Below are 12,322 nucleotides of genomic sequence, written 5' to 3'. Positions count from 1 at the left end.
GATGTATGTGGAACACAAAGAAGTCATTTAAATTGTTTTACTTCCTTCAAAGTTACACAGTTGTAATAATTATTTAACTCGATTTTCCTCCACTCCAAATATCTCCTGATTCTCCTCGACAAATGCTCAATTTGAAAAAACAGAATTACACAAATCTCTTCTGATGCAAGGTTTAGAAGTTTTAGTGAGCTAGGATATGTTAAAAGTATCTTGATTTATGCCTACACATTTAAAGAAATTCACCAATTACTTGATACTTCATTATCAAAACATCATCTTCATTGACTTTGATTTCTCTTTTTACTTTATTTGAATAAGTTCATTTCCAAGCACACGATAGACTGAATTTTCTGAACTCAAATCTGGTTGCTTAGTTAGACTTTCGAAATGTACACGTGACTGATAACAAATGCTAGAATGGCAACATGAGTTTCGAATCAGCTATATTTTATACCCCGAGCTCCCCTTTTGACCAACAGAGTAATATCGAAAATAATTTGTGTTAAATTTACCGTGTGATACAAGAATACTTACGTCACCGCATACGAGATTTCATTTAGTAGTTCATTTCACCAAATCAAAGAGGAGTGCCATAAATAAAAATAGTCTGTTTAAGTGAAGTGAAGATTGATTGGTGAAAACTTAGTTGCTCTAACATTAATGAGATTTTGTAAATGAAGTCTTTTGTTCTATATATCGACATCGGACATCTACCTCTCTCGCATCTTAATATTCAGATTGTCAAATTGATCCAAAGTCAACAATGGGACAAGTCCAATTAGTCAAGGCTATATAAATAAACGTCCCACATACTAAATGTTTTAGCAACCACCCCACCTCACCTAATTTATTAAACTACATTCCTAACTAATTTCCTTTTTTTCTCTTTTTTTTTTCAGCAATATTGAATATAAATTATATAATTCAAAATGAAAAATAGTCAAGCTCTAAAAATAGCTGAGCTGCCTACAGCGTTCTAGTAGAGAGGAACCTCGAGTTGACAAACAGACAGAGCCAATCAATTAACTCCCGCCACGTGTACGTCAACCCTCGCACCTCATCAACCCAATCCAACGGTGATACTGGCACGCTTTTCCTATCTGATGAGTAATTATGTCATGTATTGGTTATATTATACTCAACGTTTAAACAGTAAAAATATTTAAAATTTATTTACGTATAAGAATTAGTTAAACATAATTACAGTAAAAATTAAATTAATAATATTAAAAAATATAACATGAAATGTGGCAAATATATATAATATTGACTTTTACACCTAAACTTTTCGACCATTACCGGCGTTTTCACCCCAGCTTTGTACATGCAACGCTTCTTGCCGCGCGTCAGATACACACCCCCAACGAGCCCAATTCAATCACGTCTTTCCCTCTCCCGGTCCCACCCTGCTGTTCAAACATCTCCGCTTCCAAATGCGCGTATCGTCCACGCGCTCCCGTTGAAAGATATATTGAAACTCAACGAGTTTGCTTAAAACCCTGAAACCTGTAGTCAACGCTTGGCATAAATATAAAAAACACGACGCATTTTCAATATGAAAAAATCGGAAAATAAAGAAAACTAAAAAAAGAAAAACAAATGAAGTCATTTCCATTCATTTCAAAACCCGAGCCGTAAAGTCAACTCCTTCTCTCTCTCTCTCCCTCTTCTTCTTCTGAGCTTCGTTTAGTTTGAGCCAGACTCTTTTGTCTTTGTCTTTGTCTCTCTCTCTCTCTCCTCTCTCGGAGTCGGCCATGAATTGAGCTCAATTAAATCCATCACATAATCACATCAACAAATCCCCGATATTTTCATTCAAATTTATATTCTTTTTAGTGGTTACAATCCGATGGGCAACAGCTTCGGAAAAGTAAGCGTCTGCTTCACCGGCGCTAAAGGAGTCCACCGCCACACCCATGAAGTACCCGTTCTATTATCCGACTCCTACGACGAGGGCCTGGGACACTCCTTCTGCTACGTCCGACCCGACCCGACCTGGCTCGCCTCCTCCAAAGTCCACTCGGAAGAAGCCACCACTTTCAAAACCATCTCCGGCGCCTCCGTCAGCGCCAACACCTCCACGCCTCTCTCCACCGCCCTCGTCGATCTCTACTCCTACAACAGCGTCGACCGCGCCGCCGCCTTCGAGTCCTCCACCTCCTTCGCCTCGATTCCGCTCCAGCCCATCCCGCGCAATTTCATAAACTCCGGTCCGATTTCCGGGAACTTCGGGGCCGGAGTTCCCGGGTCCGGACCGCTCGAGCGCGGATTCTTATCCGGCCCAATTGAGCGGGCCTTTATGTCGGGTCCGCTCGATCGCGGGCTGTTCTCCGGCCCGATGGAGAAAGGCTACTCGGAGCAGTTTCAGAGGAGCTTCTCCCACGGCGGCGGCTTCGCGTTCAAGCCGAGATCGGGGAAGCCGAAACTGATCCGGGTTCTTCAGCGAGCCATATCCAAAACCATATACCGGGGACAGAACTCGATTCTGGCCCCGATTAAAAACCGCGTCGTATCCGTTAAAGATCAGGATTGGATCGTCGGCGGCGGACTACATGACAGTAAGGTTCAGAATCACAACGAGAATTTGACTGTTAGCTCTGTGAATTTCAGCAGCGAGGGGAGTTTGGAAGACGACGAGTCGTTGTCGAGCCAGAATCTTCAGTGGGCGCAGGGGAAGGCTGGTGAGGATCGAGTCCATGTTGTCGTGTCGGAGGAGGACGGCTGGGTTTTCGTTGGAATCTACGATGGGTTCAACGGTCCAGATGCGCCGGATTATCTTCTGTCGAATTTGTACACTGCTGTCCACAAGGAACTGAAAGGGGTGATTTGGGATGAGAAGGTTGAATCAGCTGCGGCGGGTTCACGTGTTGATCACCCGGATAATTCGGTTTCGGACAGTGATGTAGGAAGGAATCTAGAAGGAGATGCCGGTTCCCGGTCTGTTGAGGAAGAGAATTATCCTAGTGCAAGTGGGGATGTGAATTTTGATTCCCATTCGAAGAAAAAGGAGTTTAGAAACCCGAAAACCAAGTACAGGAGCTCCGGCAGGAAACGGGAGGATAATCAGAGGAGGTGGAGGTGTGAGTGGGATAGGGAGAGAGTTGAGCTCGATCGGAGATTGAAGGAGCAGTTGAATAGGTCTAGCTCGGATGGGTCATCGGCTGCTAATCACTCGGATGTTTTGAAGGCTTTGTCTCAAGGTTTGAGGAAAACAGAGGAGGCCTATTTGGAAATTGCTGATCAGATGCTCTTGGAAAATCCTGAGCTTGCCTTGATGGGGTCTTGTGTTCTTGTGATGTTGATGAAGGGGGAAGATGTTTATGTGATGAATGTGGGTGATAGTCGGGTTGTTTTGGCCCAGAAGGCGGAACCGGATTATTGGCTTGGGAAGATTAGGCAGGATTTGGAGAGGATCAATGAGGAGACATTACATGATCTTGAGGACGGCGAGAGACAGAATTCGATTCCTAATTTGAGCGCTGTCCAGTTGACAATGGATCACAGTACTAGCGAGTTAGAGGTGAATTATTAGTCCCTTTGTGCGGTTTTCGATCAGTTTATGGATGACAGTGGTTTTGATGAGGTGAAATTTAAATCTCATCTTTTTTATCTTGCATTTCTTTCAGGAAGTTCATAGAATCCGAAATGAACACCCAGAGGATGCTTGTGCTGTCATGAATGATCGTGTTAAAGGTTCATTGAAGGTTACCAGAGCTTTTGGTGCCGGATTTCTCAAACAGGTACTAATGCACTGTATTTCTGGTCCTACTTGAATTAGAATTTCATTTCATCTCATGTAATTACCGTGAATATCAACAGATTAACAATTATATGGTTCCACTTGGATCATTCAAAAAATCTAATGCATGAAAGAATTTTATTACCTTGAATCCTAGGTTGTAAACTTGTAATGCTTCAGGAAATATGGAGGTCAAGGTTAGTAAAACGGGTTCGTCTGGGGTACATCGCTGTATACCATACAGCAGGGGCTGAACGGCTGGCAGGGGCTGTCAGCTTTTGCACGCAGTGGTGATGGTGGGATTGTGCGGTCGGATGTGCCGGCGTACCGTATACATCGGCGTAGGATAGATTTTTCCTAATAAAACAAGGCTTATGTTAATGTGTCCCTAACCTTAAGCTAGCACTTTTGGCCTTCAGTTACACTTTCAGTTCCCATCTAATTCCGGAAACAGATATCTTGTACCCATGTCATGATTGAAATGATAACTATACGCACACAAGCACAAACATATTATCCCTCGTTTAAAGATATTTGCTTTTAGATGATAGTTATACACACACAAGCACATGCATATTATCTGTTTCACTCATTTAAAGATCTTTGCTTTTAGATTAACAATTACTGCGAAATTGTTTGCTCATGCGTGTGGTTTTTTTTTTTTTTGTCAATGCAGCCTAAATGGAACAATGCACTTCTAGAGGCATTCCAAATTGATTATATAGGGACTTCCCCGTACATCACTTGCTTCCCTTATCTGCATCATCACAGATTAGGCCCTAAAGACAGGTTCTTGATATTATCCTCTGATGGGTTGTATCAATACTTCACAAACGAAGAAGCTGTTTCTGAAGTTGAACTTTTCATCACATTACAACCTGAAGGAGATCCAGCACAGCATCTTGTGGAGGAAGTATTGTTCCGTGCCGCCAAAAAAGCTGGTACGAACATAACATAGTAAAGAAATATTTGTTCTTAGAGTAGAAGTGTTTTATTCATTCCAGAACACTAACAGATGAACTTGGTTCTGGTGAATCACAGGTATGGATTTCCACGATTTGCTTCAAATACCACAAGGGGATCGGAGGCGTTACCATGATGATGTTTCCATAATCGTGATTTCATTAGAGGGAAGAATATGGAGATCTTGTGTATAAGTAGAGAAAATCATAAATTAAAAAACATAAAATGATAATAGAGACATCCCGGAAAAAAAAGTCAGGCATTTTCCTCATTTTGTTTGACGGTTCTTTTCTTCTTTTTTTCTTTTCCTCGTAATCACCTCTGTAAAATACCAATTAAGCTTCAGGAAATGCCTGAGGGGGAACTTGGTTGTCCAGTTTTCTGGGCGGTGAGGACTGTAAAGATGTAAAACCTGGCTCTAGTCGATTATAAACTTGCATAGACCAAATTGTAACTTTCCCAATAAATGGCATTCGTACAACGATTTTGTTTGACATTTTCATTCATAGTAGTCCATAGCTGACTGAAATTATTTCTCGGTTAGGTTCATAATAACTTTGGTCCAAATTCAAAGCAGTCTAATCCCTTGGGTCAAAGCTTTGAAAAAATCAAACTGATTACGTCTTCTGTGTGACGCGCTTGCAAAACGAGAGCCTTAGGCAGACATTTGAACTTAAATTTGTTGGTGCCTTAATAACCAGCTTCTTCCAACTGCTAACTACTTCTGAATTGATAGTAAATGCAAAATTTATAGTTGGAACTTGGAAGATGGTGGATGATATCAGAAAAATGAATGATGCAAGTTCGTCATGATTGTCATCATCAAGATTTTGCGAACTGCGAGTTTCATTCGCAATCAGTTGCATCATCTTGCAGCAGTTAAGAACCTCCTAGCCTATCCCAATAGATTCCTTCACTGAGAGGGAAAAGGTACAGTATTATTGGAGCTGCCAATTGAAGTTATTATCAAACTGCCTACAGTCCCGTCAACTCTTTTGGGTTCTGGGAAGATTAATTGGACAGTGTGAGTTTATCTTACGGCAACCATTGGTAGAACAACCTTTGCCTCTCTTAGTTTTGGGCCTGGTTTGGTTTGTTGCCTTGAATAACTCGGCGGCCCGGCTGGTTTGGTTCATTTTTTAGCTTGGTTTATGCAGTCTAATAGATTCTGAGAAATTGTTGACTTTTTCTAGCTTGACCGTGATAGCACATTGATATTGTTTGGACAATTTATATATATTTAGAATGTGAGAGAATGATTATGGAGTAAAACAATCGTTTGATTTACTAACACGTACATGAATGCGTACATATTCAAGTACGTGTAAAGTATTCATGCGTTTATTAACACATGAATGAATCAAAATAAATGTAGACTTGATATTGTTACAATATCACCAACAATTGATTCAGGGGTCGTGGGTACCCAACAACTCAAGGGGGTACATGGGTTTATCCATTTATGAATCGTTCACATTCCAAATGTACCTTTTCCATTCTAGCTATCTCTGATTCATACATCTCTGATTCTAGTTGTCTCCGATTTATTAATTTCTTTATTGCAAATAAATAAATTTGTCATGAATGAAATATGATTTGTTTCCCTAAAGTTAGCACCGTACATGCATTGTTTCATTCAGCATGAGTGAAATAGCTAAGACCGAATTTACGTATTTGCCAAATTGATAATTTTAATAGGCGGAAAATATTAAAACTTAATACCTAGCTTAGAGCCAATTGTTTGTACCCATTGTATTTCACATTACAAAACCGCTTGTTCTAGAATTCGTCATATGCCTATAAAAAAAGTTGATGCTCGATAATTTTATTATCAGTTATCTATCATCTCTCGTTTTCTATTCACTAATAGAGAGAATGACGAGAGTTTTCGAGACATTAGAAGATCAAGAAGGAGATGAGGAGGATGCTAAAGATGAAGTTCTTAATTTTGATAAAAAAAAATACTAATCGAATCACTGATTACCAAAGGTACAATCAACGCCTTGAATTACTTTAATTTTACAAAATTGTTTTTGATTTTTGACCTTTAGACTTATTATTTACAAATTATTTAATGTTAGCTAGAATGTTGTTAGTTTTTTTTTTTGGCAAAATATTGGGCAGAGATTTGAGTTTTACTCCACCCTCCCACATTGACAAAAATCAAGTACATTTTCATTTGTTAGATTGTGTGACTTGAGTCTATAAAGTGCAAACCTAAGGAACAAGACGGGTTTCTATGTGAACGTTGTTCTCTCTATTCATGACGTTTTGCACGCTACATCTATGGCGGCCCCTTCTTGATTCTTGAATGGCAGCAAGTACGGCGGCTCCGACCACCTTATATTCTCACAAGGGTTCTATCCTTTCCCAGCAGAAAGATTTCCTACCTGTCCATGGTAATACCTTGTCGGTGTTACCATCTAGATATAGTCTTGATGCATCGATCGTCAGGGTTTAGGATGGTGTTCCAACAAGAAGGCCGATCATAACGGTAGTGGGGATAGTCACTCACAAAGTACTAGGTCGGAATCAAGCTAGCGGTGGTGGTGGTTTGATCAATTGGCATAATTCTACCACTCTTTCTGGTGGTGAACCTATGGTCGATGACGAGGGCGGTGGCTGTTATCATTGGCACGAGGCGAGTGGCATCCAAGATTGGAGGCGGCACGGTCGTGAGTTTTTTGTGGGCTTGGGTCCCTTGGGCCCAAAGTGACTAGTAATAAATTTAATTATACTATTAGTTAGCACCTAATTGTCAATTAGTCTATATCTCCACTTTAAGTGACTTGGTAGATGATAGACATCAAAATAAGTGATAAATCTGATCTAATAAGTGGCTCCATCTTATATACTATTGTGGGAGCTTGTCTCACAGCTTCTCTATATGCCAGAAGATGGGTGTAAAAAAGTATGTAATTGTTGTTCAGACTACGGATGCACTTTTCCCTTAGTAATTTATATTCGTAGGACATTAAAAAAAATCCATAAAGCTTAAACATAACTGTAAGAATGTGAGGTCAATAATATGAATCAACTTGTAAGATATAAAATAGGAGAAATATGGAAAGGAGCACAACTATTAACGTAGGTGGGATTTATATCAAATTTCTGCAGATTACTTTCCTGTTATTTGTGTCATTTCAGCTAGATTTCCCATATTTGAAAACGTTCATAATCTGAAATCTGATGGTGGATAATTTTCTAAGTCCAACTGCTTTTGTCATTTTCAGGAGCTATTTCTGAATGCTACATTTTACAAGTTGTAGCCATATGTTTAATTTCATATTTTCTTTTCTTCAATAAAGAATATTATTTTCCTTTACGCGCATATATATACAGATAAGGGAATTTATTTTCTAAAATAAGTAGAATTTTCCTGTACGTGGAATGAATTTCACGACCCATTTAAAATATTTATTACATTCTTATTTTATGCGAGAACATTTAAGAACAATATCCAAGTCCTCGACTGCGCTAATTAATTTCCTTAGTCCAAGATTTTCTGGTATAAATATAGGTTTAGTTTCGGTACAGTGGCCATAAACCCCATTGCCACAGTCTAAGTAGCCACTGTACGTAAAAGTGTAAAACTAAAATAAATCCATCTTTCATCAACCAACTTCACGCACGCGAGGCTCAGATGCAAGACCTCGTACCACCACAAGTGTCTGAACTGCTTGTGCAGTACGTTGGAACAAGCTAGAAGAGCCAACGACTGAGGTCAATGTAGCTCAATTAGATTATCAATTAGTCGGCAGCACTCATGGGATAATTGCTTATCAGCCCCCATTAATAAAGCGTGGCCGTGGACGACCAGGGTGGGGGAGTAGCAGTGGCCGTCCTAGGCCACGAGAACGAAGATCACGGGATCGGTTGCCCGGGGGATTGCCCTCTGCAGCGGCGGATGCAAGGCAAGAGCTAGGGGGGCTCAAGCCCACCCCATAATTTTGGGAAAAAAAAAACTTAGGTATATATATATATTTTTTGTTATTACACTAAATCACTAATACTCTATTCTCTATATTCTTCCCGATATAATTTCTAAGTTCTCTCAGTCTCTCATTTTTTATCAACTGTTTGGTACTACACTAAATCACTAACACTCACTCTCTATATTCTTCCTGATATAATTCTAAGTTCTCTCAGTCCCTCACTCTCTATTAACTGCTTGGTACTACACTAAATCACTAATACTCTCACTCCTCTTTATCCTTCCCGATATAACTCTCAATTTTCTCAATTATCTCAGTCCACCACTCTCTATCAACTGCTCACTTCAGTGCATTCTCCAAATCTTCTTCATTCCATCAAAGATTCAAAATCTCACCTCCCTCTTAGTCTCTCCATTACCACTGCGCATTCAATTCTACACCTCATTCTCTCATACTTCATCAACAATTTGTAAGCTTATATAAGATTATTTTCAATTGGGTTTTCTTATTTGACTTGATTATGTTTTAATTTGTTTCTAATCTTACTGGGTACTTTGGTTTTTACTTAGAGTCTCTGGAGGCTGGACAAAGTCATGCATGGAGTGACAAATCAAACAATGGTGTATTGATTTCAAATACTAAATTGAGAATTTGATTATGCTTTTTTTTTGTATGAACTCTAAGCTTTGTTAAATGATTATTGCTAAAATTTATACTTCTTATTAATTTACAGTAATTTAATTTTAGTTTTAGGTTATATTACTTCTATTACAAATTCACAATTAAGATGGAGTTTTGTATTTGGCTTGCTACTGTGTTTGCCCTTCCATTGTGTTTGCCTTGCTATTGTGTTTGCATGTTTGCTACATTTTGTCTAATATAAGCATTGTTTCTTAATCTGTAGGTAGTCTCTAATAAATTGTCTGATTCAATGTCGAAGTCAAAGCAATGTAAAAACCTTACTAGATGGTATCCAATAACTAATGCCTCATCTTCAAGTTCAAATCTAATTTCTACTCCTTCTGTAACTTCTCCAAACTTTGATGATGCACCATTGCCTTTAGAGTCTCCAGTCAATCCAGTGGATGATTCTAAAAAATAGTATGTTGATTTTGTTGACAATGAGATGGTGATCTATGACTTTGAATATTTATCGAACTTTAGGATTAGATTTACTTAGTTTATTCTTATATTGTATTAATGAGTAAGGATCCCTCAAAGTGCACTTTTTTCCCACTTAATATAAGTCTCTCACACCGCCGAGATTTTTCATATTTTTTTTTCGTTTCATAAAAAACTCAAGCCCACCCGAACTCAAATTCCTGGATCCGTCACTGGCCCTCTGGTTGGCAAGTTACGACAAAAACCCGAAGGGGTGGCAGATCTGCCGGGCATGTTGATAAGGTATTCATGTATCATGTATGTATATACTCGTAATTCGATCTAGCGCACAGGAAGATACAACCATTCATGCTGATATGCATGCATGCACATGATAATTCAATTAGTTGATATAGATGGCATGCAGTTGGATCGGTTCCATTCCTGGTTTATCTTCCTTTTCTACCTAGATCTAGTTCTCTTCTTTGAAATTTGATTTACTTTTCTCGTTAAGAAACTAATCGAGACTTTTTTTTCTCAATTTCTTTGTGCAGTACTACATTAGCCCGGAGGGAAGGTGCTTCCGATCCATACCGGAGGTGGAAAAGTTTCTCAAAACACAAAACGTGGAAGAGGTATTACCCATGTTATATTCATCAGGCCTATATGGCAGTTCTAATCATACTACAGTATTTAGTAAACATATGTTCAGTTATTTCTTTCTTTGATTTTACATGCAGAGACAGATCCATGATGAAGAGGAGAGATCATCAGAGGCTTCAGAACCAGAGAACATGGAGGGTATCCCAGCGGGGCAGCGGAGGAGAATATGACCCGCCTGTGCTTCACGGACGAGGCTTGGCTCAAAGCATTCCTTTTAGATCGGAATCTGGTGTTCGGGTACTTTGCGTTGTCTTCCTTCTATGACTACGACTGCACCAACGTACCAACAACTCCGGGAAAGCTCCAATATTCGCCCATTCGACCTCTCTCGCCTCTCACAAATGACGGGCATTGAGTACGTGCTGACTGAAGCTAAGGAGCCAAACCTATTTGTTATAACCAAACAAAAGAGGGATGGCCCTGACGCTGTAACACCGGTGGTGACATACTACTTCATGGATGGCTCAGTCTATCAAGCGCCGGCAATTCGCAATGTCTTGGAAGCTAAATTTGGACGTGTAATGCTCCATTTATCTAATGCTTTCAAGACTGCTGTCTTAAATTAGGAGAAGATTGGATACGTTGGCTCTGAAAGTGGACCTGTGGCCAACTCTGAATCAACGATTAGCAGAGAGAGAGAAGGGATGAGAGTAGTGAGCAAGCAAGCCAAGTACATAATGTTCTCAAATCCTTGTGGAGTAGTCTACCACTGGCCCCGGCCCCGCCTCCGCCACCATTTGCAGAAGGCTACGTTCTTAGTGATGCAGAAATTGAGAAGGAGCTAAAGTTCAAAACTCCTCCACTCTCTTGATCAGTTCTACGTAGATTCGTACAATGTTGTTAATCACCTTGTTATATATGTCTTGTAGAGTTGTGCACTGTACTTGATTAGCTGCACAATTGTAACTACCATACATGAGAAGAAATGTATAGAGAAAAAAGACTTGGATTGTGACGAATTCAGGCGATGACCCGTGGCCATTTCACAACTGAAATTCCTTGCCATTATGTTTCCATTACCATACATCTTATCTGACTTCACTATATATCTTAGGAACATTATTTAGGTGCAAATTTGTCCGTATATACAGTATAATGTGTACATCACTACGCCATTAGTCTACTAATATAAAATCACTATTAGCTTTAAACCAAGTTTAATGTTGAAAATATTAGATCAATTTAGGATTTTATTAATTCATTTTATCTGATATCTAAGTGCAGAAATCATTTCAACTAATAGATAGTTCCATGATGGTTGATATTTGCAGCAATCCCTTTAAAGAACAACCGATGAAGATCAACGAAATAAATTGCACATAGTGGTAACTGGGAAGAAACCACGAATATTAATGCTCATAGGAACGTCTATAATTAGAGGTTGCAGAGCCAGGTACGTCGTTCACATCAGTCTTTCAGAGTTTCAGGGTCAGGTTTTAGGGTACCCTGGCGTAAGGGTGTAGGATAGCCTTCCTCTGTTCAAATTTCTATCCAATTTTTTTTTTTCATTCAGGAATTGGTGCAGGCCTCCACTCTATATCCGAATTTCTATGCAACTGCTAGTTTGCTAGTAACAAACAAACAAATGAAACAATATTTGAAACTTTTGAATACAAGCAGGGGTGGCATTCACACACTGCATGTGAGAACAACATAGTTGTATTGGTTCCCATTATATATTTGCGATAATATTCATATCTCATTGTGTCACTCGTTACAAATTCAAACCATGCTGTCCTTGTAGTGAGGACAATACTATTGAGACGTCGATACTTCTGGTACAATTTAAAAACCCAAGCTAGGCTTATCAAATTCAAACTTTACTTTCAAGTTGGAAAACTTCAAATGCTATATTGGTTATTTGGTTTCATTATCAATCACTCAATATTTCACTTTGAAACCTTCTCCTTTGCACACTCCC

The 12,322-nt window shown here is 39.3% G+C and overlaps 1 protein-coding gene across 2 annotated transcripts; it reads left to right on the top strand.

Moving 5' to 3' along the window:
- The first annotated feature begins 1,692 nt into the window (after positions 1-1,692).
- LOC126786822 (probable protein phosphatase 2C 4) lies at positions 1,693-5,196 on the top strand. 2 transcript variants are annotated; one of them, XM_050512773.1, is made up of 4 exons: positions 1,696-3,520; positions 3,627-3,740; positions 4,416-4,680; positions 4,781-5,196. In XM_050512773.1, the coding sequence occupies exons 1-4, from the start codon at positions 1,850-1,852 to the stop codon at positions 4,894-4,896; spliced, it is 2,166 nt and encodes a 721-aa protein (XP_050368730.1). In that variant the 5' UTR covers positions 1,696-1,849; the 3' UTR covers positions 4,897-5,196. The 2 variants fall into 2 exon arrangements, with proteins under 2 accessions (XP_050368731.1, XP_050368730.1); XM_050512774.1 differs by lacking the exons at positions 4,416-4,680; positions 4,781-5,196 and adding an exon at positions 3,897-4,400 and having other exon boundaries at positions 1,693-3,520.
- Positions 5,197-12,322: the final 7,126 nt, after the last annotated feature.

This window comes from Argentina anserina, chromosome 3, assembly GCF_933775445.1.
Source record: "Argentina anserina chromosome 3, drPotAnse1.1, whole genome shotgun sequence".
Taxonomy (NCBI): Eukaryota; Viridiplantae; Streptophyta; class Magnoliopsida; order Rosales; family Rosaceae; genus Argentina; species Argentina anserina.
Note: the sequence above shows the minus strand (reverse complement) of the source record. Positions and strands in the feature narration are given on the sequence as shown.

Bases quoted from the DNA above. Each gene is read 5' to 3' on its own strand.
- LOC126786822 (XM_050512773.1), top strand. From the start codon at position 1,850: ATGGGCAACAGCTTCGGAAAAGTAAGCGTCTGCTTCACCGGCGCTAAA. The intron at 3,741-4,415 runs GTACTAATGCAC...TTGTCAATGCAG, and splicing joins GTGCCGGATTTCTCAAACAG to CCTAAATGGAACAATGCACT. The intron at 4,681-4,780 runs GTACGAACATAA...GGTGAATCACAG, and splicing joins CCGTGCCGCCAAAAAAGCTG to GTATGGATTTCCACGATTTG.